At 33.6% G+C, this 25,275-nt stretch overlaps 3 protein-coding genes across 3 annotated transcripts; 2 read left to right on the forward strand and 1 right to left on the reverse strand.

The window, feature by feature from the left end:
• Positions 1–204: 204 nt before the first annotated feature.
• Positions 205–711, forward strand: LOC115952156 (probable transcription factor At3g04930). Its single transcript, XM_031069233.1, has one exon. It carries the CDS (start codon positions 205–207, stop codon positions 709–711), a length of 507 nt encoding a protein of 168 aa, XP_030925093.1.
• A 9,470-nt stretch (positions 712–10,181) lies between these two features.
• Positions 10,182–13,341, forward strand: LOC115952443 (probable mediator of RNA polymerase II transcription subunit 37e). The gene is made up of 2 exons (XM_031069614.1): positions 10,182–10,513; positions 11,356–13,341. The coding sequence occupies exons 1-2, from the start codon at positions 10,300–10,302 to the stop codon at positions 13,080–13,082; spliced, it is 1,941 nt and encodes a 646-aa protein (XP_030925474.1). The 5' UTR covers positions 10,182–10,299; the 3' UTR covers positions 13,083–13,341.
• A 7,837-nt stretch (positions 13,342–21,178) lies between these two features.
• Positions 21,179–23,941, reverse strand: LOC115953128. Its single transcript, XM_031070642.1, has 2 exons — positions 23,532–23,941; positions 21,179–23,034 (listed from the first exon to the last, which is right to left on the reverse strand). The coding sequence occupies exon 2, from the start codon at positions 22,885–22,887 to the stop codon at positions 21,394–21,396; it is 1,494 nt and encodes a 497-aa protein (XP_030926502.1). The 5' UTR covers positions 22,888–23,034; positions 23,532–23,941; the 3' UTR covers positions 21,179–21,393.
• Positions 23,942–25,275: the final 1,334 nt, after the last annotated feature.

The raw sequence follows: 25,275 nt of genomic DNA on the forward strand, positions 1-25,275 counted from the left end.
CAAGTGAGTTCTATTGCCTGATATTTCTTGTTTGATCATTTGTGCATTTGATTTGTTTATATTCCTCTTTTCTTGGTTGAATTTAGAACTTGTGAAGTCCTTCAAGTTTAGGTAGTACTTTGGGTAGTGGTAATGCTCATCTTTTTGGTGTAAAATTTAAAAGCCCCTCTCTCTCTCTCTCTCTAAAAAAAAAAAAGTTTTATAATGGCCTCAGAGGAAAGTGACACCGTCTTCGCCGATGAAGACTTCGATGACGACGATGACGAATTATCAGAAGAAGACGACGAAGAAGAATTAGACGACGATGAAAACGACGACGTTCTCCTTGATCCAGAGGACAATGACATCATCAACTTCGCTTCTCCCTCCACGTCATCCCCTACCGTCACCGTCGCCGTTCCTTCCTCCTCTGTCACCAACGCCATCCTCGCCGTCGAACCGCCAATTGCCAAGTTAGCAATCACCACGACGGTCATAACAACCGTTGCCACCACCACAGCTGCAACAGCAACCACCACGCCTTCCCCGAAACGACAGCGTATCACTATCGAGCCACACCTCGAGGAGAAGAAGTCGCAGCCAATTCCTATCGACGATTCGCGGAGACTTTTTCAGAGGCTGTGGACCGATAAGGACGAGATCGAGCTTCTCCAGGGGTTTTTGGACTACACGACGTCGCGTGGTGTTGGAAAAATAGCATGGAGTGAATAAGAAATTGATGTGTTATATATATTCACTTGAAGATGTTATTATAAGTGGTGAAAATTCTTGAGTCCCACATTGGAAATAATAGAAAATATAAGCTTTGGGCTGGATATTGGGTTGGGCTTTAAGCATGAGTGGACTAGGCCCACTTGTCCAATTAATAATAATATTTTATTATTTTATTATTGAGTCAGTGTCTGTGCACAGAAGTTATCTCTGAAACAGTGTTTCAGTTTTTAAGTTATGTATAGTTTCATTGTCCCTCATTCATAAAATAAAACTTTTCAGAGAAAACTCTCCCAGTGAGAAATTTTTGGTTCATTCATTTTTTGTGTCAAAGAAAGAGAAAGAGGCATTGAGTAGTTCGTAGAGCACGACCCTGAGTGCTTCATCTTCGTGCTGTTTGATCATTTTATCTTGGGAGGCAGATGTCTAAGAGTCTCAAAGTACCACAGTGAAAGTGTGAGGGGCGAAATCCGCTTAAGGAGATTGGGTAAAACACAAGACTTAATCTCAATTATTCATCCTTTTAAGCATCTGGTCTGTGAGTTTTCAATTATTTGCAGATTTCTTATTATTTATATTCAGTATTTGTTTATTAATTTTGCCTATTATATCTATTTTGTGTTATTGTTTAATTTTAGATACATGTTTTGTTCCTTTTACTTTATCACATCAGTAAATTGTTGAAACATATCCAACACGTGGCTCCAACTCTTGGCTCCCAAACTCTATAAGAAGACCATCTTCCGCAGAGCTGAGCACACAATCCTGTGTGGATGTTATGGAAATAGAGAAACAAGACAATTTTTGAAAACTCCCCACTCAACCTGAAGCTAAAAAACCTTTGCATTCAAACTACAAGAGAATATTTCTATTATGTAAGCAAAGGCCAGAAAATAAACCGACAAATTTCTATCCAAGTGCGCTGGAACAAACCGCCAATGGGCTGGTTTAAGTTGAATACCGATGGTGCTTCTTTTGGCAATTCGAGCAAGGCGGGTGGGGGTGGTCTTATACGTGATCATCTTGGGAGTTGGGTAAAAGGCTACATGAGGAACATCGGGTTTACATCCAACATTATAGTTGAGTTTTGGGCTTTAAAAGACGGACTGATGCTTGCTTCCCAACTCGGCATCACCAGCTACTTGTGGAACTGGATGCTAAAGTAGTTGTAGACCTGATGCTTTCTTCAAAATCCTCCAATAACTCCTTTTCTGCTTTGCTTAATGACTGCAGGTACCTTCTTCGCCATTTCAACCAAGTCAGGATCAGCCATGTTTACCGGGAAGCAAATAGATGCGCCGATCATCTCGTAAAAGAAGGCTGCAACATGATAGGGACTTTTGTAGTTTTAGATGCTCCTAACTCGGATGAGCTTTGTATCAAATTAGAATCTGATGCTTATGGGTTGTACTCTTTAAGGCTTTTTAGCCAATACTTTGCCTTTTATGGCTAGCTAATCAATGCATATCATCCTTTTCAACCAAAAAAAAAAAAAAAGAGCACACAATCAGGAAGCATACTCAAACATTTTGTCTGAATATCTAAATTGGTGAACTTTCGAAATTGATTGTAATAAAGGAAATGCAAATAACAGGCTTAAGGTAACTTTTGCACTAAAGCTTTTTATGGTGTTATAATTATTCTCCCTCCCAAATCTTTCCAGTTCTGCGAGGAACTCTAAACCGTGTTAAATATTTATCAAGTCCTCCCTACATATTCTCATTAAAAATCCCACTCCTTCCAAACAAAAAATGCACTCATTTTCCAAAAGTCTTAGGCTCATTTGAGTAACATTGTTTGTATTCTTTTAAAATATGTATGAGTGAAAAAGTGAATGAAAATATGTGTAATATTGTTTAAAAACTGAAAATGAATTGTTTAACAATTCTACCAAACGGGCCCTAGAGTTTTTGACGAAAATGTCCATGGTTCAAATCCTTCACCCCCAACTATCAAATTATCCAAAAAAAATATATACTTATTTTATTTTATTTCCTTTCTTTTGGTCCAATTCAAGGTTTGTTGTCATCAGAAAGTAAAGAAATTGAGGAAAACATAAACAGGAAAATAAATAGATCAAAACTCATTCTATTCACTTCAGATATGGTACAAAACTAAATGAAAAAACTCATAAATAAAAAAAAGTTAAATAAATAGATAATATTGTCCATGTTTATAAAGAAGTAGAGATTTTTACTCTAGCATCTTTTAGATACAAACATTAACTCCTAATGATCACACAGTTTAGTCATAACAAAGTTTCCTTATATATATATATATATATATATATATATATATATATATATATATATTTATATATATATATCTACGATCCTCTTTTGTTGATCAAAAACAAAATTTAAAAATGCAGTCATATATTTTACACCCAAAAAAATCATCAATGCAGAGAAAAACAAAACCCATAAACACCCACACACATAACTAAAAATATAATCACTTTACTTACATAAAAAAATAAAACCCACATAACTAAAATCAATTACTAACAATAATTTCTATTTTTGGGTATCCTAAAGTGATCAGCTTTTTTATTTTTGGGAGATGCCCATGACCACAAAACAAAGGAAATAAAATAATAAAAAGCGATGAGTATTTTGGTCTCACCTAAAAGAGACCTGGAAAGGGTGCCAAGATGAGTCTTCCTTGCTCATGGCCTCGAGTTCTAAGGCACACCCTGCCTCACTGATTGTACCCATTTTGAGTTTGGCAGAAAGAGTTCAGATTAGAGTGGCTTTGGGGGATAGATGAAGTTATGTTGGGGAAGGGAAACCAGTACTGAAGTTAATAGTCTTCCGAGTCCGAGATGCTGCAGACCAAGTGAAAATAAATAAATAAAAGGTAAAATTATCAAATTAGAAATTACCTATGGAATGAAATTTTGACCCATTATCTTTTACCTATTTTTTAGTTAAAGAGATTTGAAAAATTCTAAAGTCAACTACAATTTTATTGTAACTATATGATAAATAAATTAATATATAAATGTCATAATTACTTTTTTTTTTTCTAATAAAAAGTTGCAATTACTTTTTTTTTTTTTTATATATAATTGATGATAATACTTGTATAACAAAATTTGCATGGATAAAATTTAGTTACAAAATTGGTTGTAACATAAGATTACAACATTACTCAATAGAATAAATATCATTACATATTTTAAAAATCTAATAGTTGAATTGCGTGTTCTTTATGCCTTTAATACACATGTCAAATTTTGTGTCAATTAGATATTATTTACTATATAATCTATAAATTTATATTTTATGCATAATTTTAAAATATAAAAACTTGCAATTTAAATAATTTATTGATGACATAGCAATTAATCTTTAATTTTCTAGAAATTTTGTAAGCATAGAAGATATATAAAAAAAAATGTAACCCAATTATAAATTTGTCAAAATTCACCTCCAATAAAAAAATATTTAGTAAAGTTGTAACCTTCAATTTTGTACCTAAACTTTGTCCAATTTGAGTTATCTTTAATGTCTATGAGTACCACAAATGTCAAATGAGTAAAGATTGCATGTGAATTTTGGAAAAATAGCTTTCAAACTTCTCATTTATTTTTGTATTGCATGTGAATTTTGAAAATATAACCATTGTATTAATTACATGTTCTTTTTATATCATCCACGCTTCCAAATTTTCAAGAAAATTAAAGATCAATAGATATGTCATCAATCAAATGTTTAAATTTCAAGTTTTTGTGGATTAAAATTATGTATAAAAAATAAATTTATTGATCGAATAGTAAGTAACATCCGATTTGAACAAAATTTTACATACGTGTTAAGAACATAAAAAAAATGCAATTCGACTGTTAGATTTTCACAATTTTCATCCAATAAAAACATATATGAAGGATTTGAAGGATTTTTCTCTAGACTAGAGAAAAACCTTATCCAATTGACCCGTTATTATTTTTTTATTTTTTAGAAGAAGCTTATATCTATTTTTTGTTTAAGAGATTTGAAAATTTCTAAAGTCAACTACAATTTTATTTTAACAATATGATAAATTAATTAATATATAAATGTCCTAATTACCTTTTTTTTTCCTACTAAAATGTTACAATTATTTTTTTAATAATTGATGATAATACTTGTATAACAAAATTTGTATTATCCTCAATATCTATGAGAACCACAAAGATCAAACGTGTTTGGTGTGATGACTCAACCAACCAACCTATCTAATCTCTAGATGAGTGTTTTAGATTTGGAGTGGTAGCTTGTTTTATTAAGAAATAAAGACAAGTAAATTGAGAAAATAAATAAAACACACCTTTATTCCATTAAAAATTCAGGTTACATGATAAAATGAAAAATTACAATTACAATACTTTATTTATTTGCAACAATATAAAGAAAAATCACATGGCTATAATTTCAAGTTTAAAATGTAAAAATTACATTGCAAAAGCATTGCCTTGAACTATTAATCCAAGGAAGGATGCTAGTTTACAACTTACGAGATGCAAATGTGTTCGGCATCTACCTTATCCTACATAAATCAATCTTTTAGGAATTAATGTACATATTTATGTCATGAATTATGCAACTCATCTAAATAGAAAATTAAACATAATAGATCATTTTTACGTGATCATTATTTTCTTTTCTTTTTTTTAGAATTATTTATGTGATCATTCAATTGAATGACAAATCAGATTTTTCTTTTAAGCATGCCTTTATTCAAAACATTAAAAATAAGATTTATTCATATTTACCATTTTATGTCATTGTAATCAAATTCGGATTGCCATATCGGTATCACAAAGGTCTTTTGATATTTCTTTGTTTTGCAACACACCATCAAATTGAGTTCATCAGATTCTCAACAAAAAAATTTGAGTTCATCCAAATCTCCTCGACATTACAACAACTGATCCTTCAAAGTACATACCAACATTTCTTTGGTTTAAATTCTAGACAATAGTGTAATAAAATGGAGCAAATAAATTTTAAAGATAATTATTGTTTTTGAGATTTTGATAAATTTTCTTTGCAAAAAAGGATAAGTAGTTGGAATTTGAAAACTTTAAATATGTTAGAAGATAATCTCATCAGCAAATGGTTTAACCTTCCAATCACCATTTTCACATCATACATACCCCCATAATCAACCCCGCCCTCCCACCCCCCCCCCACCCCCACCAAAAAAAAAACCCTAAACACTGTATAATGCTCTAAACACTTTTTGTTTTGACTCCAAAAGTTTAAGAATCTAAAAGTGCTCATTGAGTAAACTTTAAGGAAATCAATATTTTTAATTATTTTAAAGGTAAGGTAAATCAATATTTTTATTTATTTTAAAGGTAAGGTCAAATAGTCGATGGTAAAGAATCTCTTAAACCTATCTAACACCATACCCCACGTTTTATTAATTCATAGATATAACTACCAAAACATTACAAACTCTTTTACATCTGAACAAAATATTAGACAATAAGAGAGGAAAAAAAAAAGAAAAAAAAAAGAGCTGCATAGCACTGCAGGATGTTAGTATTAGTAATAACAAATAACAATAATTAAAAGAAATAGATATATTAGTGTTGGTATTAAATTATTAATATTCGTTTCTATTTCAAGGTGCAGGAAAAAAAAATACTAATATTTGTCACTTGAGTTTTGGTTGAAGTATGCCCTTTTGAATATACACTACTATAAGTATTTTTAAGACTTTCTCTCATCTTTCATGTGTAGTACTCTCAAAAAAAAAAAAAAAAGTTTGATTGAAGTAGAATTACCTTTCTCCCAAAAAAAAAAAAAAAAAAAAATTAAAAAGTTTAGGCTGAAGTGGGCTTTGGGGGAATGGGTTGGGTTCTACGTTCTCCACCTCTTCAAGAATAGTTGGGATATGTTTGTGGAATAATGGGCCTGTAGGGATGGAATACAAATATACAATAGGCCCTGCCTTTGTGAATCAGCTCACTTAAGTTTGAACTTGATGCCTCTGCTGTACTTGTGCGTATGTTCTAATGGAAAAATCTGGAATCTCACAACTATTCGTAATTTGAGGTAGTTATTACTGCAAAAATGGCCCACTATCAAGGAAAAAAATTAGTAATCTATCACTGTTTTGAAAATATGTAGAAATCTTTCACTTTTTTGAAACTCGAGTATATGAAATTCGAGTTTGCTGTGAAACACGAGTTTCAAAAACTCAAGTTCTTTGAAAAATATACTCTAAAAGATTTTGAAAAATTTTCCACAGTACTCGAGTTTAAGGAACTCGAGTACCATGGAAAACTTGATTTTACCAAATTTGAGTATCTAAAAAGTGTTAGAAACCTATATATTTATGAAACAATGGTAGATTGCAACATAATATGCAAAAATGTGCTATTTGGCTATTTTTGCCTAGTTATTACAAAGGAAAATGATCGAACACATATCCTACTCTTTCCAAATCTACTTAGCCAAGCAATGAACCAATCAAACATCACAAGATAAAATGTCCCTCTTATTGAATCTTTCATTTTCTTTCTATTTTTATTTAGATATAAGACAAGTGACAATTAAAAATTAAATAAATATTACGTGTCGCACATCCCCGATCCCACTAAATATAGGAGGAAATTAGGGGTGAGTTTCAATTAGCTCAACTGATAAAATTTATGATAGTTGAATAAAAGATCTGGGTTCAATTCCCATCTACACCAAAATCGATTAGTGTCTTGATCTGATAATAATAGTTATCATCAAGAGCAGATATTATAAGTTGAAACTCTCTTAAAAAAAAAAAAAAAAAAAAAAAAAAAAAAAAAAAAAAAAAAAAGAAGAAGAAGAAGAAGAAGAAGAAGAAGAAGAGAGGAAGTTAAGGGAAATACTGTCATTTTCTTGTTTTCTTTAGCCTTATATGTTGGGCTCAAAACAAGGCCGATCGAGGTGAGAGAATAGAAGTGAAGTCGGTAACCCCAGCCAGAATATTTTTGAATTGTTGTGGTCCCCTCCCCACGATGTTCGTTGCGTGGTCTATACTATACGGCAATTTATTTAGCGAGCAAAGCCAGCAAGGGAAAGCAAAAGTCTTCGTCGACGTCTCGTGCTTTTTCCTAAGAATCTTCCTTAGGCGCTGCCCCCACCAATCACAACGCTCTCTCTCTCGCAAATGTGCACATCTGCATTTGCCCATTACGTCACACCCAATGACGGCCAAGTTTTTTCTCTGATTTTTCCCCATCACTAGATTTCCATCTTAATCCCTCCTCCTCCTCCTGACGTGTTACATGTTTTGCTCAATACAGTCATTTTAAAATTTTAAATTCTCTACTATTAAAATATATCAAAGTCTTTGCCTTACTATTATTTTTTTTATAACAAAGTCATTGCCTTATTCTTGAATCTTCCTACGGTCTTTTTTTTTTATATGATAAGCTATACACTTATGATCAATTTGGTATTTGATGTGTTATCCAAAAAAAGAAAAAGTTTGGCATTTGATGTAGGAAAGTGCAGTTTTAGTTAACAAAAATTCTAGAATCACATAAAATATTACAATTATTGTTACAGCTATCCATGTGACCGACTATAAGTGATGGGTCCATATGAAAGAGACTTAAAACCAATCGCAGTCATAATCAACTTAGAAAAATATATATATATATATATATATGCATTCTTTTAATAAAAATATTTAATACATTTTTATCTGTGTTTTCTACAAAATCTTTGATATTAAAAATATAGTTATTTGCGGGCTATACCGCGGTACCAATCTACATACAAACAAAACTAAGTAGATTTTCTTTGACGTATATTTATGTGAAAATATTTAATTGTATTCAAATATTTCTTAATTGTTTTTTAAAATTTTGTAAGATTTTTTTGAGAAAAAATAATACTGAGGTGTGAAGTTAAAAATAATAACTAAAATGTAAATAAATAAATAAAAAGGTAAAATATAAGAATTATTCTTGAGATTGGGGCTAATATCATAAATTATTAAGACTTTTCAAAAATATTAAATTTGCTTTCTAAACATAAATGACAGACAATGCACACCTATTACATTGTAATTGGAATAATAATGTTGCAGGTCCTATTGGAATAGAAGCTCTCGGAGCTAATAGTGCCTAAAATTATTCCAAACACCGCGTCAAAAACTCTACAAATATAAATTGAGTAGACTTAGGATCTGGTTGGATATCATTTATTTTACTGAAAACTAAAAATACAGTAGCAAATAATTTTAAAACTAGACTAAACAGTGCACACATGGGTCCTAGCAAGGATGGACAAACTATTACGCAAATAAATGTTGAGACATGCACAATACACAGTGGCTGAAATGTGGTATTAATACCACAAAAAGTACACGTGGATCCTAGCAAGGATGAACAAACTGCGTGAATGGTTGAAACGTGTACAGTGCCGTGGGTCCCACTGTTCAAACGCCAAACACAAAACGTGCAAAACGTTATATCCAAACGCACACTTATACTTATCTTTGAGAGAGAGAAAGATTGTTTTCCTTGAACATCCTTTGAAACTTCCTTACTATTCTAACAACTTGTTTGGATTGCATAAGTTTCATTGGAATTTTATTATGGCAATCACAAACGCAAAAGAGTGTCTGCATAATTAATGATAAATAAATAACTATCAAAGATTGATAGAAAAGAAAGTATCACGAGAAATTTTAAACCGTGTTATGTAACGTTTGTCATTGCTATGCAAAGGAGTGTTAGGTAATCAATGGTAGATAAATAACATATCTCTCTCTCTCTCTCTCTCTCTCTCTCTTTATATATATATATATATATTAATAGGTAAAGTTAAGAGAAAATCCAATTAGGTTTCAAGTTGAATTTCAATTGTTGTTTAATTTTGCGTCACGTGTTCTATTTAAGTTTTTTTTTTTTTAATTTTTGTTTTAAGTAAGTTAATAAAGTGCAAAAGACGAAGGGTCTAATTTGAATCCATATATATGTAATTATAATTTTTTTTAATTGTACCGTACATACGCACAAGTGATGCACTAGTAAGATATAAATGATGAAGCAACAAGAGAATTTTTAACAGTGCCAAGTAACTTTAAAAAAAAAAAAAAAATGAAAGTTAAATGGAGTAGATCAGACAATTTTGAACTCTATTGTCTAATGTCTAGAGGGTAAATCAGACAAATTCCAACGGTAATAATTTATGTATATTACTTGTGGATTTTGCCAAAGAATAAAAAAATTCAAAAAAATGTTAATGATTTTAATTTTGGTCGGTGATTGGAAGGAACTGGAAAGTGGAAATCGTATGAAGAGGGGGGAATTGACGCGGATGCACACAAGTCAATAAAGCACTGGGCGGCGAAGGAAGGCACCTCATCTAGACAAATCTGAAACCGTTGGTTCCCACACGAAAATCGGACGGCTCCAATACTATTGTGCGATAGAACATTCTCGAATTCTTAACCCTTACACTATATAAACAGAGCTCCACCAAGCTTTTTCTTACTTTCAAACCCTAGCTGTTTGTACTACTATTCTTTTAGCTCTTACACAGATCTCTTTTTTACTTTTCTATTAAATTCTTCTTCGTCGACACAACTAATAGGAAGATTATAATGGCCGGAAAGGGAGAAGGACCGGCGATCGGAATCGATCTCGGAACCACTTACTCCTGCGTCGGAGTATGGCAACACGACCGTGTTGAGATCATAGCTAATGACCAGGGTAACAGAACGACGCCGTCTTACGTCGCATTTACCGATACGGAGCGTTTGATCGGTGATGCGGCTAAGAACCAGGTCGCCATGAACCCTACCAACACCGTCTTCGGTAAGATCTCTGAGTTCAGTTCACTGCTTCATAGATCTGAAAATAGCATGTTTTTTTGACTTGGCTTGACTTGTTGTTTTATGTGAATATATATCTTTGTTGATTATAGCTGAAGTTTGTGGATCTATCAAGCTTTGTTTTAGAGCTCTCCGATCTACTATTCTGTGTTGTTTGTATTTACTTGTGTTTTAGATCTGAGTTTTTTTTGTTGTTGCTGATGATATGCTATTTGCAAGTTCGGTATGATAGTTTTGATGTTTATATTTGGAGTTAGATTTAATGTTTTTTATGATTCTGTTAATGAAACACGTATTTACTTATGATTAAAGTAGTTGCTTAAGTAAAAAACGTAATTGAGAGGATGTAAATAATTGTTAATTCAAATAGGTAATCTTAGATTTAAGAGAAATCATGGTTCATGTCCTATGTTAATACTGTTTATTGAATCGAAGGTTAATCTTAGTTTTATTAAGATGTAATGGTTTTCTAAAAAGAAAATACTAAAAACTGTTACAAATTGCTGATCAGTGATACGTTAGTTTGTAAGCTTATTGTCCACGAACTTCAATGATTGGAGAGTTGTATTATAATCAATTATATGGAATCTAAATTTAGTTGAAATGATCTGAAATTTGGAAAGTAATAAGCTTACAATGTTATGGGTTTTATTATTAGCGATGCATGTTGGATGACTATACATGTGAAATAATCAATTGTGATTCGTTGAAAATTGGGTCTTTTTTGTTTGTTTGTTTGTTATAATCAATGTTTTGTTCTTTTTTGTTTGTTTGTTTGTTTGTTATAATCAATGTTTGTTCTTATATTGTACCTATCCTTTGTAGATGCCAAGAGGTTGATTGGACGGAGATTTAGTGATGCCTCAGTTCAGAGTGATATTAAATTGTGGCCGTTCAAGGTCTTTAATGGACCTGGCGAGAAGCCCATGATTTGTGTCAACTACAAGGGTGAGGAGAAGCAATTTGCTGCTGAAGAAATCTCATCCATGGTTCTAATGAAGATGCGTGAGATCGCTGAGGCTTACCTAGGTTTCCAAATCAAGAATGCAGTGGTCACTGTTCCAGCGTACTTCAATGACTCTCAGCGTCAGGCTACCAAGGATGCCGGTGTCATTGCTGGTCTTAATGTCATGCGAATCATTAACGAGCCCACTGCTGCGGCCATTGCTTATGGTCTTGATAAGAAGGCAACAAGTGTCGGCGAGAAGAATGTTTTGATTTTTGATCTTGGTGGTGGTACCTTTGATGTGTCTCTTCTTACTATTGAAGAGGGTATCTTTGAAGTGAAAGCCACTGCTGGTGACACCCATCTTGGTGGTGAAGATTTTGATAACAGAATGGTGAATCATTTTGTCCAGGAGTTTAAGAGGAAGAACAAGAAGGACATCAGTGGCAACCCCAGAGCTCTTAGGAGATTGAGGACCTCATGTGAGAGGGCAAAGAGAACTCTCTCATCCACTGCCCAGACTACCATTGAAATTGATTCTTTGTATGAAGGAATTGATTTCTACTCCACCATTACTCGTGCCAGATTTGAGGAGCTTAACATGGATCTCTTTAGGAAGTGTATGGAACCTGTCGAGAAGTGTTTGAGAGATGCCAAGATGGACAAGAGCACAATCCACGATGCTGTCCTTGTCGGTGGTTCAACTCGAATTCCCAAGGTCCAGCAGCTTTTACAAGACTTCTTTAACGGGAAGGAGCTCTGCAAGAGCATCAACCCTGATGAGGCCGTTGCTTATGGTGCTGCAGTCCAGGCAGCTATTTTGAGCGGTGAGGGCAATGAGAAGGTGCAGGATCTTCTGCTCTTGGATGTTACCCCTCTCTCCCTTGGTTTGGAAACTGCCGGTGGTGTCATGACTGTGTTGATTCCCAGGAACACTACCATCCCCACAAAGAAGGAACAGGTGTTCTCTACCTATTCCGATAACCAGCCTGGTGTGTTGATCCAGGTCTATGAGGGTGAAAGAACAAGGACCAGGGACAACAACTTGCTTGGTAAATTTGAGCTTTCAGGAATCCCTCCTGCTCCCAGGGGTGTTCCTCAAATCACAGTGTGCTTTGACATTGATGCCAACGGTATCTTGAATGTGTCTGCTGAGGACAAGACAACCGGTCAAAAGAACAAGATCACCATTACCAATGACAAGGGTAGACTCTCAAAGGATGAAATCGAGAAGATGGTTCAAGAGGCAGAGAAATACAAGTCTGAGGATGAGGAGCACAAAAAGAAGGTCGAGACCAAGAATGCTTTGGAGAATTATGCATACAACATGAGGAACACAGTGAAGGATGAGAAGATTGGCGCCAAGCTTCCACCAGCTGATAAGAAGAAGATCGAGGATGCCATTGAGCAGGCGATCCAATGGTTAGACAGCAACCAGCTTGCAGAGGCTGACGAGTTTGAAGACAAGATGAAGGAGTTGGAGAGTATCTGCAACCCAATCATTGCCAAGATGTACCAAGGTGCTGGTGGTGAAATGCCCGGAGCTGATGATGATGTTCCTGCTGGAGGAAGTGGTGCTGGCCCCAAGATTGAGGAAGTCGACTAAATTTCTGAGCGGCATTCCCTATAGTATCGTAGGCGGTTATTTTAAATTTCAAGCTGTTTGTTTATCTTAATTTTGACTCTCAATTGGGGCTTTGAAGTTATCGGTAATTTTGTTCAAAGCCATTTTATATGTCCTATGCTGCCACTACTTTCTGTTACTGATTATTGTGGCATTGATGCCTGGAACTATTTCATTGCCAGGCCTTTCTTATATTTTTAAATGAAGTGTTTACATTTAGACACATATTCTGCTTAAACTATTCTATTTTGTGTTTTTTAAAAATTTTAAGAGTCCTGATTCACAGATGAGATGTTTTTTGCTTCTACATCATCAGTTGCAAGTTCAAACCCACCAAAAGTATTTCGAACTAACCTACTTTTTCAGTGCTGCTGTATTCATTCATAATTGAGGAAGTGGGCAGAGGCTTGGGACAATATTGATCTGCTTCCAAAAGTTGTTTACCTTGGTGAGAATGAATATAACTTGGTTAGGAGCAAAATTTATGGCCTTTGTTCCTTAAGCTTCATGTCCGCGAGTTTCATGCCTAACTTTAAAAACTCGAACCAAATTTAGTTATTTTTGCCTCTTTTTAAATCATAAATCACTAGTAGCACGTGCAAAGCACCTGCTTGGTTTATTGGAGGATTTCATTTTTTATTTTTTATTTATGAACAATTGGAGGATTTCATTCTATCAATATCACTTAGCACTAAATATATGCAAATTCCAAGGTTATATATTTATATGGTTAATAAATAAATAAATAGATGTGGAAGCCTTTATTTATTATTTCAAAAGCGCAAATATATATATATATATATATATATATCTCAAAGGGTCGGCTGGTATGCTAGCCAAACTCGGAGTCACTCTTATTTCAAGTTTGGCAGGAAAACAGAGAATTATTACATTTTTATTTTTCACAATAAAATCTTACTTGGTAAGTTGGTGAGCTTGAAAAGAACTAATTACAGCTTGCTGAACCTCACAGTTCATGTGAAAATGATAGGATGTCAGTCATAGTTTGCCACATGACAAAAGTTGTGGTTCTACAATTAGTGTGGTTCTACAATTACTCGTGTACCGGTGGTGAAAAGTCTTCTCAAACAAGACCGGATGGTGGGTTGGTAATGGAAGAGCCGCTGGAATTTGGCAGGACAAAACGATTACCAAACCCAACCACGTTCAAATTTATTTCTCCTGTTGAACTTGAAAGTGCTCAATCCGAAGAAGCAAGAGTATGCGAGTTGATTGATCCTGATACCCGCTGGCGGAAGTGGAACTAAAGTAACCATTATTTACATCCTTTCTTCCTTCCAATTGATGTTGAGAGCGTAAAGAAAATCCCCCATCCAATTTTAATGTTGCGGATCACATCTTTTAAGTAAAAATGAGGCCATCCAAATTTACTTGGAATCACAGATTAGAGGGAGAAAAATGACATTTGCGGAATTCATTGAGCACATATATCTAATTTCTTCCCTGCCCAATATCCATTCACCATTTGCTTTTTTTGAGATAGTCAATGGAGCTGAAACATCGCCTGATTATAGTGGATAAAATGGAGAGCCTTCCATTCAAATCGGAGTTACTCAGCTCCTTTACTCTAGAGTCTTAGACTCAGGTAAAACTAATGTCCCAATTTATTCTTCTCATGAGCTGGCCACCCTAGCATAAGATTTGGCTCCCCCAACTTTTCTTTGCATGTTTTCATGTTTTGTCCATTAGTTTTTATCCATCTTCCTCTTAACATGTCAACTATCCATATTTTTACTAGCTTCTTTAGTTGAGCTTTTTCCTAAATACTTTATAGCTTTTACCTTTTAGTCACCCCAAAACTTTTTATCACTTAGTACTCTCATATTCTCTTCGATTTCAATTCATTAAAACTCTTCCTTAACAAAGCATATCTTAAGAAAAAATTAAATTATATCTTCCTTAACAAAGAGTTTTATAATATGAAGTTATGTGAATTTTGAGAGGTAAACAATTCTTGTTTTGCCTTTTCATTTCTATTATAGTTCAATCTTTTCTTATTAAGTTAAATTTGTATATATTTGAGAGGTACAAAAGTGATCTTGAATTTATTTTTTTGGTTGAATTTAGATTCAATTTATTTTATGGTTGCTAACATTTATTTTGTTATATTTAATTTCTATTAATATTATTTGTTCTTGCAATGTAGGCTAGCTTTATTATATACTTATATTTTATTTCTATGAATATTATCGACTTATAAGTGTCTAAAGGAATAGGAAAAACTTAAGAGAGAAAATAAATGACCTTAAAATGATCAATTGGTTGTTTAGTTTTATTAGTATTTTGAGTACTAATAAGAATTACATTGATTAAAAATTTCTAACAAAAATTTTGCAGCATACTTCCAAGTTAATTGAAAGACCTTTGTTATTATTTTTTATTTGAAAACTAATGCCTGATATATATATGAGAAGGTTTATAGATACAAAATTTTTCATATTTATTGATGTGACTAATTGTTAGCTATAGGTATTAAAAAAAAGGTGATATCTGCAGTGGGTGTAGGCTTAAAAGAGAACTAATAAAAGCTAATATGAGGCAAATCAAAGTAAAATTTCTAGCTCCGTCCTGCCTAGATTTATTCCTTATCGGTTTTCTTTCTCTCTTCTGGCGACTGGCTTTCATCCAGTTTGATACACAAGTCTACCTCACACTCAATATTATCAGATGATGGGGACAATTCTAGTTCAATCACTTGATCGTGTAATAATCAACTCTTTAAGGAAATAGGTCTCATAGATAAAGAAGTTGCTGCCACTCATACAGTTCATTAGATCAGCACATTAATTAAACTATATTTTGGCATCATGTTGGTAATGGAGAATGAAGACATTGGGTTTTTGTTTTTAGAGTGGACCGCCCGCTTTTGGTCAACAATTTTATGCTATATGTATACATCAACATTTTGATAGATGGCTACAATAATAATAATAATAATAATAATAAATTTTATTGGTAATGTACACATATGATATAGTGCATCTTAGATTTATGACTACTCTCTCATATTATATTAGGACATATGTGAGAATTGTTAGAGACATATGTTATTGTAAATTGGCTAATCCTTTGACAAAATGCACTTGTAATTTAGTAGATCTAGGATGAGTTTAGTATTTCAAGAAACATATTGTTCAAGTCAAGTATTAAAGCCATGAAGATTGGACCAAGAAACAAGTGAAGAAAAGCCGTTCATTAAAGCTGAACAGAAGTTGGATAGAAAATCTATCGAGATCTACAAAATTAGAATTTTCAGATTTGATTTTCGGCCCAAGCTGATGTGTATGTGTAAGGTTTCCTTTCTCACAACTCTAGACATATATAAGGCTTATTTTAAAGGCAGTCACATATGTATTGATTGACTATACATGAGAACACATGCAAAAAGTGACCTAGTGCCTTATTCTCTCTGAAAGAAAGTACTACGTCTTTGCACCTTAGAGTTTTGTAATCAAGTGCTTCTTGATCTTCATTGTTGATAAAATAAAGAACTTTGCAACACATCCTCAAATTGGTGTGTTAGTCACGTACTGAGATCCGTGCATCATTGGTTAATCACGTATTGGGAGTCGTACATTAAAAGGTAGTGTTCATATATTTAAGAGTTCAGAGATTCTGAAGCGATAGAAGGTTTCTACTATAATTTCATCTGCGAGGATAGTAGAGTCTAAGGACAAAAGTTTGGTACTAGATTTGAAACTTCTCTTTATTATAGTGGATTACTTTTCGAGAAGGTTTCCCGCCAAGTTTTTTACTGTGAAACTAATTTATTTCATTGATTTTCCTGGGTCATCATATCTTGTCTTATTTACTATTCCGCTATGCTTGATATTGACATGGTATTGATGTTAGTTTGTTTTAACAAGATTTATTCATAATAAATCTAATTAACAACTTGGATTTAAAACTGGTTAATTCTATCAACTGGATTCTAAATTTCCCAACATATTATTATCTATATATTATTATTATACGAGAAGAAAGTATTAAGTGAACTATAAATCATTTGCAGGGCACTATAATAGTACTATTGTTATAAATTGATTATTTTTTTTCTTATATTATTCCTAAATAATTTTATTTACTTTCCATTCATTTCCTTTCAAAAGATAAAATGTTTGATAATTTGCAACTCATTGAAGGATTATTTACACTATGTTTGGTTGGAGTTGAGTGAGGGAAAAGAAAAGAAAAGAATAAAGAAAAGTAAAAGGAAAGAATAAAGAAAGGGAAAAGAAAACATTTCTCTAATGTATGTTTGGAAATAGGGAAGGAAAGAGAAAAGAAAAGAATATGCTTATCCAACCTTTGTTTGGTTTGCAAAGGGAAGAGAAATGAAAAGAAAAATATATAATTTTTACTTTTATACCATGATAAAATAGAGAAATGACAAAGTTTAATTACAAAGTTGGTTGTAGTTTAAGGCTACAACTTTACTCAATGAAATATACATTATTGAAAATCTAACCATTGAGTTGTATGTTCTTTACACTTTCAATACATATGTCAAATTTTGTATCAATCGGATATTTTTACTATATGATTTACAAGCTTATATTTTATGCATAATTTTAAACTACAAAAACTTGCAATTTAAATAATTTATTGATAACATAGTTATTGATTTTTAACTTTCTAGAAATTTTGCAAGTATGGAGGATATAAGAAAATGTAATTCAATGGTAGATTTGTCAAAATTCATCTACAATAAGAAGATAATGAGTAAGGTTGTAGTCTAAGGTTACAACCAATTTTGTAAGTAAACTTTATCCATAAGAAATGGATAAAAGAGTTAATAAATAAAATTGCAATTTTCAGAGCCAACTAAAATTAAAAAAAAAAAAAAAAAAAAAGTGGCTAGAATTTTTTATTACTGATTTCTCTCCATTTCTACACAAATTGGACAGATTATAAGAAGAAATTATAAGGTTCTCATGGTGGACAAGTGATATGGTCCACTATTCCACTTAAAGACTCCCACCTGTTTAAAATTGCTGAGTCATAATTAATTTTTGTTTAAAAAAAAATTTTTAACTCAGCAATTTTAAACATGTGGGAGTTTTTAAGTAGAATGGTAAATTACGTCACTTATCTACCATGAGAATTTTATAATTTCTCGATTATAAGAGTTGTCCTAATGGATTGATTTTTTTTTTATTCACTTTTTTTCTTTCTTTTCTTTTCTCTCATACCAACCAAATAGCAGAAACTCTATCTTTTCCTAATTTCTCTTCCTTTCCTTCTTTTAGCTATTCCAAATGTGGTGTTAGTGTCATTATCAACTGACCTGCAGGCTGCACATTGGTTCGTTTCATACTATTCATGGTGAACTATCAATTCTAGGATAACATCTTGAGTACCCCATTTTCAAGAAAAAAAAATTTATATGCATCAAGTATACGTAACACCCCTCTCATATTGAGGTAACCCCTCTCACATTGGGTACCTCACAAGTATGAGACCAACCTCTATATAAAAGGGACAGTACATATATTTGATACACATACCTTCTCCATTTCCAAGCTAGTAGCACTGTAACAGGCCTGAAACTCGAAAAAATAAATTCACCTTTCCTGGCATTATCTAGGAAATATGCTATAGGCACCATACACCATAAAAAGATCAGTAAATATAATTGTTGGATTGAGATTTGACTATTGCACCATGCAATTAACATCTCATGTGAAATATAAAAGTTGATAGGGTAATTTTTTTTCATAATTTTTTAACCTTTTACTTTTCATCCTATGAATTTTTATATTTCGCATAAATATAATAATTACATAGTGTAATAGCGCTAGGCGCTTAGCTATTATACTGGATCCCAATCCATTTCTGTTTTACATGGGAGCCTAGTGGTATTAAGTTATTAACGGAGATAAATATTTATGTTTTCTATACACAAAAAGAATAGATTTCCGTTTAGTTGAGATGTTTGAATCATTCAACCAAAAACAAAACAAATTTTTTGAATCAAAATATTTTGTTTTTTGTTTTTTTTTTAATAATGCCTTTTTGTCCTTTTTAGTTTAAAATAATAAATAAAAAACGGAAAACAAGAAGACATGGAACTGACCTCACTCATGACGAAAATGCATTTTCCTACTTTCCTTAACAGCTCTATCTCTAAGCCAAGCACCATGTTCCTTCAGCTATTATATGTCTCTCTAATCTACTGACAGCAATGCCTCCCTCGTCAGCTGTATATAGTATTGCCTTTTATTTATTTATTTATTTTTTTTCTATGTTCTCACTTCAAAATCTCTTTCTTTATATCTCAAAACCAATAGGCAAAACCTAGGAAGCACAAATATCAATATAGATATAATAAGGTGATACAAACGATTTTTGAAAAATTATAATATAAAATAATCAATACGACACCGATATGACATGAATATGACATAAATTTAACACAGAACGACATCTGGATGAAATATCTGTGCTTTTTAGCCGAACTTTTAAGGGTCTTAATTTGATCCAGGGGAGGAATAGAAATGGCTGATCTGCTACAGTTTTACTAGGCCTCAACTGAGATTGGCTGGTTGTGTGCATTCCTTCCCAGCGGAATCCACATGTCAAATGTATAAGGAAACACCTAGGACTTGGAAAAGTAAACAAAAGCACCATTAATTGACGTTGTTGTATTGTAAATTCACACACAAAAATATCATTCAATGCGACGCCGTCCTTGGCCTCACCAGTCACCGCCACCAAAGTTTCCTCCTATGGCCCCCTCACCGTATCCAAATAGACAATTAACGTTGACTCAGCGTTCACATTATTGATCAAAACGTTTTGGTTTGGCCCTTCTTTTATCCCAAAATATCACTCAAAAAAGTCATTTTTTATTTATTTATAGAGAAACTTCCTTTTGCTTAAGTGGCAACACAGTATTGGCTTCTGAAAACTTTGAGATATGGATTGGTGCCTTTCACAATAGTTAGGCACCATCATGAAAAACAAAAATCATGATTTAAATATTAAACAGGTACTGTCTTATCTCTGTCAATAAATGTTTTTTGCAAGGATTATTCATATCAAAATACGCTACCAGTCTTTACCCACCTCAAACAGACCCAAATTAGTTCTGCAATCCGATGATGTATTCTTTGTTACTAAGTTTAAATAAAATATTATATGTATAATCAATTAAATAAAAACTATTTGATTCTGCTATAGATTAAGACCAATATAGGAATTGTTTATTTTTTTTATTTTTTATTTAATAAAAAGACCAACATGGGAACGAAGGTGTGAGTGTGACCATATTTTAAATATTTACATGTAAATTGTCAGAGAAAAGTTTGGGTGCTTAAGGAATAGGTGCTTAGTCTTAACGTTATACTTTATGTTCCCCAATTGAATTCAATTTATACAATTGTATTGACCAATACAGTAAAAATAGTGTTATCTTCTTTATATAGGGTAATTAAATTCAATCATATAGTTATTCAACCAGGTTGTTCATTAGTTAATGCAACCACATGGTTCAATTTGATTGAGGAACAGTACTGCATTTTTGGGTCACCTGAGGCTGAAATACTCATGCAGCAGATGATTTCAAGAGCAAACTTGGCCCCCACTTGTGAACTTCCTAGCTGAAAATACTCAAGCTAGGCTTGATATTTTGATGGATCTGTGCTTGCGCATTGTTTGTTCACATACAAAAAATACCAATAACGTTAAGTCATACTAACTGATTGAAGTCAATGGCTTCTTCCAGGAGAAAGATATGCAATGAGAGAATGGAAAATGGAAGTGATTTAACAGTAGGCAAGATGAACAAGCAACAAAGTACTTGGCCGCAAATTTTGTTTTTATTGGAGACGCTAGACTACACGTAACACCTTACGGAAACCACAGCAAATTAAATCAGAAAGAAATTATTGATGTCAACGTACAAGCTATCACAGCAAAATCCCTCTGGACACCTCATATCCAAACTTTATAAGCTATCAATAAAAGGTGCGAGAGTGAGACAGAAATTTACAGATGAAAACATATCCAAGCCATGAAAGGTTATTCAACTGAAGATATAATGACTTTTATAAATAACTTGATTCCAATATAGGTTGAAAAGAATCATTACAGTCAAAAGCTGAACAGATTCATGGGCACAAATACCATAACAGTTAGCGAGCAAAATTTGCAAAGACAAATGTGAGATGCACAATTTGTTTCATAGAATACACTGTATGGTACAAAGTTAGTAAAACAATGAAGCACCAACCATGGCAACAATGCCTACAAATTTTAATAAACGCCTATCTCAAGTCAACATAAGATCATTGCCTCCCAGGTGAGGGCGAAGGCAAACACGAACCTCATGTTCTTCAGGCCCCACACGAAGTTTTGGCACTATAATCTCAAGCACAGATCCTGGCCCATCATAATAAGCTTCTATGTTAGCGTCTTCGGGAATCCGGGTTGAAAGTGAGATTTCTCTAACAAATTCCCCTGGAGGGCAGTGTTCAGAAGATGGATCTGTAAGCTTGAAAGTCCTATCATGTCTCTTGATAAATGGCATGCGAGATGTGCTCACACAAGATACCTTTATGATACCACGAGTGAGAGTATTCCTCCAAGAAACTTTCACCTTCTGAAGATCCACAAAGGGCAAACTGACAATGATCAAATATCCTTCTTCATCCTCATAGATTGTTTTTGCAGCTGTAACAGGCCCATATACATTCTTCATTACCCCACTAAAGTCATTCAACCAGAGTGGCTCATTATTAGGGTGAATTTCAATATCCGGAATTTTAACAGCCAAGTAGCAATCATCATCATTCACATGTGGGAAAAAGTCCTTCTTCCTCTTGCTGCTGGGTGATAGGTCCATCGCATCACCATTGCTATGATTAGACAGCTGAGTAGACAAATTCAGGCCAGACCCATTAAGCAATTTTTTGGAGTTGGAATTTGAGGCAGTCTTTATTGGAGGAGCTGGCCTCTCAAGCTCAAAGTCTGTGTTAGGCAGGTTTCTCCATGAACTAAAATCACTTGCTTCTGTAGGGATTGTGAAGTTCAAGTCCCTGCCTGTGAGTTCCATCCACCTCTTCCGCTCTTCCTCATCGAGACCCATAAGATTGGGCGCTGGAACAACCTCAATCCCATGCACACACTGGGGATTCGACAGACCCCTATAATGCTTCCGTTGCATCCTGTGAGATCGGACAAAACCCCTATCAACGCTGAATGGAAATGGACGCTCACCTTGACGAGAATGTCCATTCATGTAACTCCTCAGCTGCATCTTGCCCAATGCATTCTCTGGCCTCTCCTTGAATACCCACATGTACATATTCTCCATGTCATGCTGAACCATGAAGACATCGAGCTTGAGATCAGATTTGTCAAACCCAGACACTCCATTGCTGTCCCGGACAATCTTGGCTTTCGATTTCTCATTTAATGAGGGTTTAAAGTAAAAGCTAAAGAAAAACCAAGCACCCCAAATACTATCAATCCGCTTGGCACATTTCCTTCCAGCCTTGGGGATATTAAGGAAAGTCTCAGTCTCATAGACTTGTGGAGCAAGCCCAACATCTAAAATATCACAGGGCTCTGAATTCCACGATGGCGGAGGCGGGCTGCGTTCGGCTGACAAGGGCAAATTGATGTCGGGTGGACGGGACAGTATGATTTGCCGATTCATCTCCAAATCTAAATCGTCGTGGGAGGAGGCGCTGGAATCCATGGACAAAATGGTGGATGGATGATGATTCTCCATTGAAAGGGCAGTGATGAGAGAATCTACCATTTCTCAGCTCATCATCTCCTTGGTTGTGTCTGGTGAAGTTGAAATTTTTGCCATCCCCAATACAAACAATTCAAGAAAAACAACCTTTTTACAAACACCTTCAATCAAATCACTCAATCCCCAGTATATCTCCCCTCCATCAAAACCCTAGATTTTTCAAATCAAATAACAAATTCCTCACAAACCCACATCAACAATAACATAATTATTCAATTACCCCAACTCAAACAACAACAACAACAACAACAAAAAGATAAATTTTTTTTCTGAAGTATACAAGCAGTATCAAAACTAAAAACAAAAACCCAAAAAATAGAAAATAGAAAAAAAAATAAATAAATAACAGTTTTCTCTTCAATCTCTACCTATGGAGAGAGAGAAGGAGACTCAGAAAACGCTAAAGAAAGACTATATCCAACCCTAGCCCAAGAATCTCCCGAAATCCTCCAAACACAGGTGGGAAACACTGAATCCAAACCATCAAATCCATCAAAAAAAAAAAAAAACACTTAAGAGACTACTTTTTTATTCTTTTACTTAACTACTACTACTACTACACACACACACACACACACACTAAAACTATATAAAAAAAAGCTTAAATATCCAACCCAAGAAGAAGATTGGGGATCTTCAAAGAGTACCTTTTGGGATAAGCATCAGAGAATTGAGAGGAAGAAGAGGGAGCTCCAGAAGCGAACATGATGATTCTCATCTCCACCATATCATCATCATCATCTACAACGACCATTTCCTTTCTCTTTCCCTTTCCCTTTCTTTCCTTTTCTTTTCTTCTCTCTCTTTTCTTTTGGGGTTTTTTTTTTTTGGTTGTTTTTTCCGTCAAAAGAAACAGATGAAGAGAAGAGTGAGAGTGGAAGAGAAAATAAAAGCTGTGACACAGCGTCTCGTTTTAAAGACAACAACCTTGAACCTTCGTTTAGTAAAAGCCCGCACGAGATAGCACCACGTTTGATCTCTCACCGTTTGTTTACGGTGACGGTGCACTTTTTTGGGCTAATGTGTGCGTGTGACTTCTCATTTCTGAGGTCAATACTTCTCAACAGAGAGCTGTGGTTTGTGATAGCTGTCTAGTCTAGTGCTTATCATCTCGTACTCCTACCAATAGAGAGATTTTTTTTTTCCTTCTTTCCTTATCCCTTTTTCTTTTAAAACTGTTTTTTTTTTTCGAACTTTTTAAAAAATATTATCTTTTTCTATAAGTACAAAACTACAAATACAAACACAAATACCTTGATTCAAGGTTACATCGGCTTGAACACATATCGAGGGAAGCCAATGGTCATGCAGATGCTCTCTCTAAAATTGGAAATTCAAGTATTGGTAATTTTGTTATTTTTAGGATCCGCTACTTGTGGTGGAAAAGTTTCTACTCCTGAATAAAGAGAGAGTTTATTGTAATAGACTTATGACTTTGTAACTGTTTAATGTTGTGCATTTTTCTACCAAAAAATATATATAAAAAATGAGACGGTTATTAAATAATAGAAAAACACACGTTGAGGGAAGCCAATAGCTATGCAGATACTCTTTCTAAACCTAAAAGTTCTAGTTCTTGTAATTCTGTTATTTTTTATGATCCGCTACCTATGGTGGAAAAGTTTCTATTCCTAAATAAGGAGGGAGTTTATTGTAATAGACTTGTGACTTTGTAACTGTTTATTGTTGTGCATTTTTCTACCAAAAAAATATAAAAAATGAGACGGTTATTAAATAATAGAAAAATACATGTTGAGGGAAGCCAATAGCTATACAGATGCTCTTTCTAAACCTAGAAATACTAGATCTTGTAATTTTGTTATTTTTATGACCTGCTACTTGTGGTGGAAAAGTTTCTATTCCTGAATAAGGAGGGAGTTTATTGTAATATACTTGTGACTATGTAGTTGTTTAATGTTGTGCATTTTTCTACAATATATATATATAAATGAGACGGTTATTAAATAATAGAAAAACACATGTTGAGGGAAGCCAATAGCTATGCAGATGCTCTTTCTAAACCTGAAAGTTCTAGTTCTTGTAATTCTATTATTTTTTATGATCCGCTACCTGTGGTGGAAAAGTTTCTATTCCTAGATAAAGAGGGAGTTTATTGTAATAGACTTGTGACTCTATAACTGTTTATTGTTGTGCATTTTTCTACAAAAAAAAAAAATATAAAAAATGAGACGGTTATTAAATAATAGAAAAATACATGTTGAGGGAAGCCAATAGCTATACGGATGCTCTTTCTAAACCTAGAAATACTAGATCCTGCAATTCTGTTATTTTTTATGACCTGCTACCTGTGGTGGAAAAGTTTCTATTCCTGAATAAGGAGGGAGTTTATTGTAATAGACTTGTAACTCTAGAGCTGTTTAATGTTGTGTC

This window comes from Quercus lobata, chromosome 7 (genome assembly GCF_001633185.2).
Source record: "Quercus lobata isolate SW786 chromosome 7, ValleyOak3.0 Primary Assembly, whole genome shotgun sequence".
NCBI classification, from domain to species: Eukaryota; Viridiplantae; Streptophyta; class Magnoliopsida; order Fagales; family Fagaceae; genus Quercus; species Quercus lobata.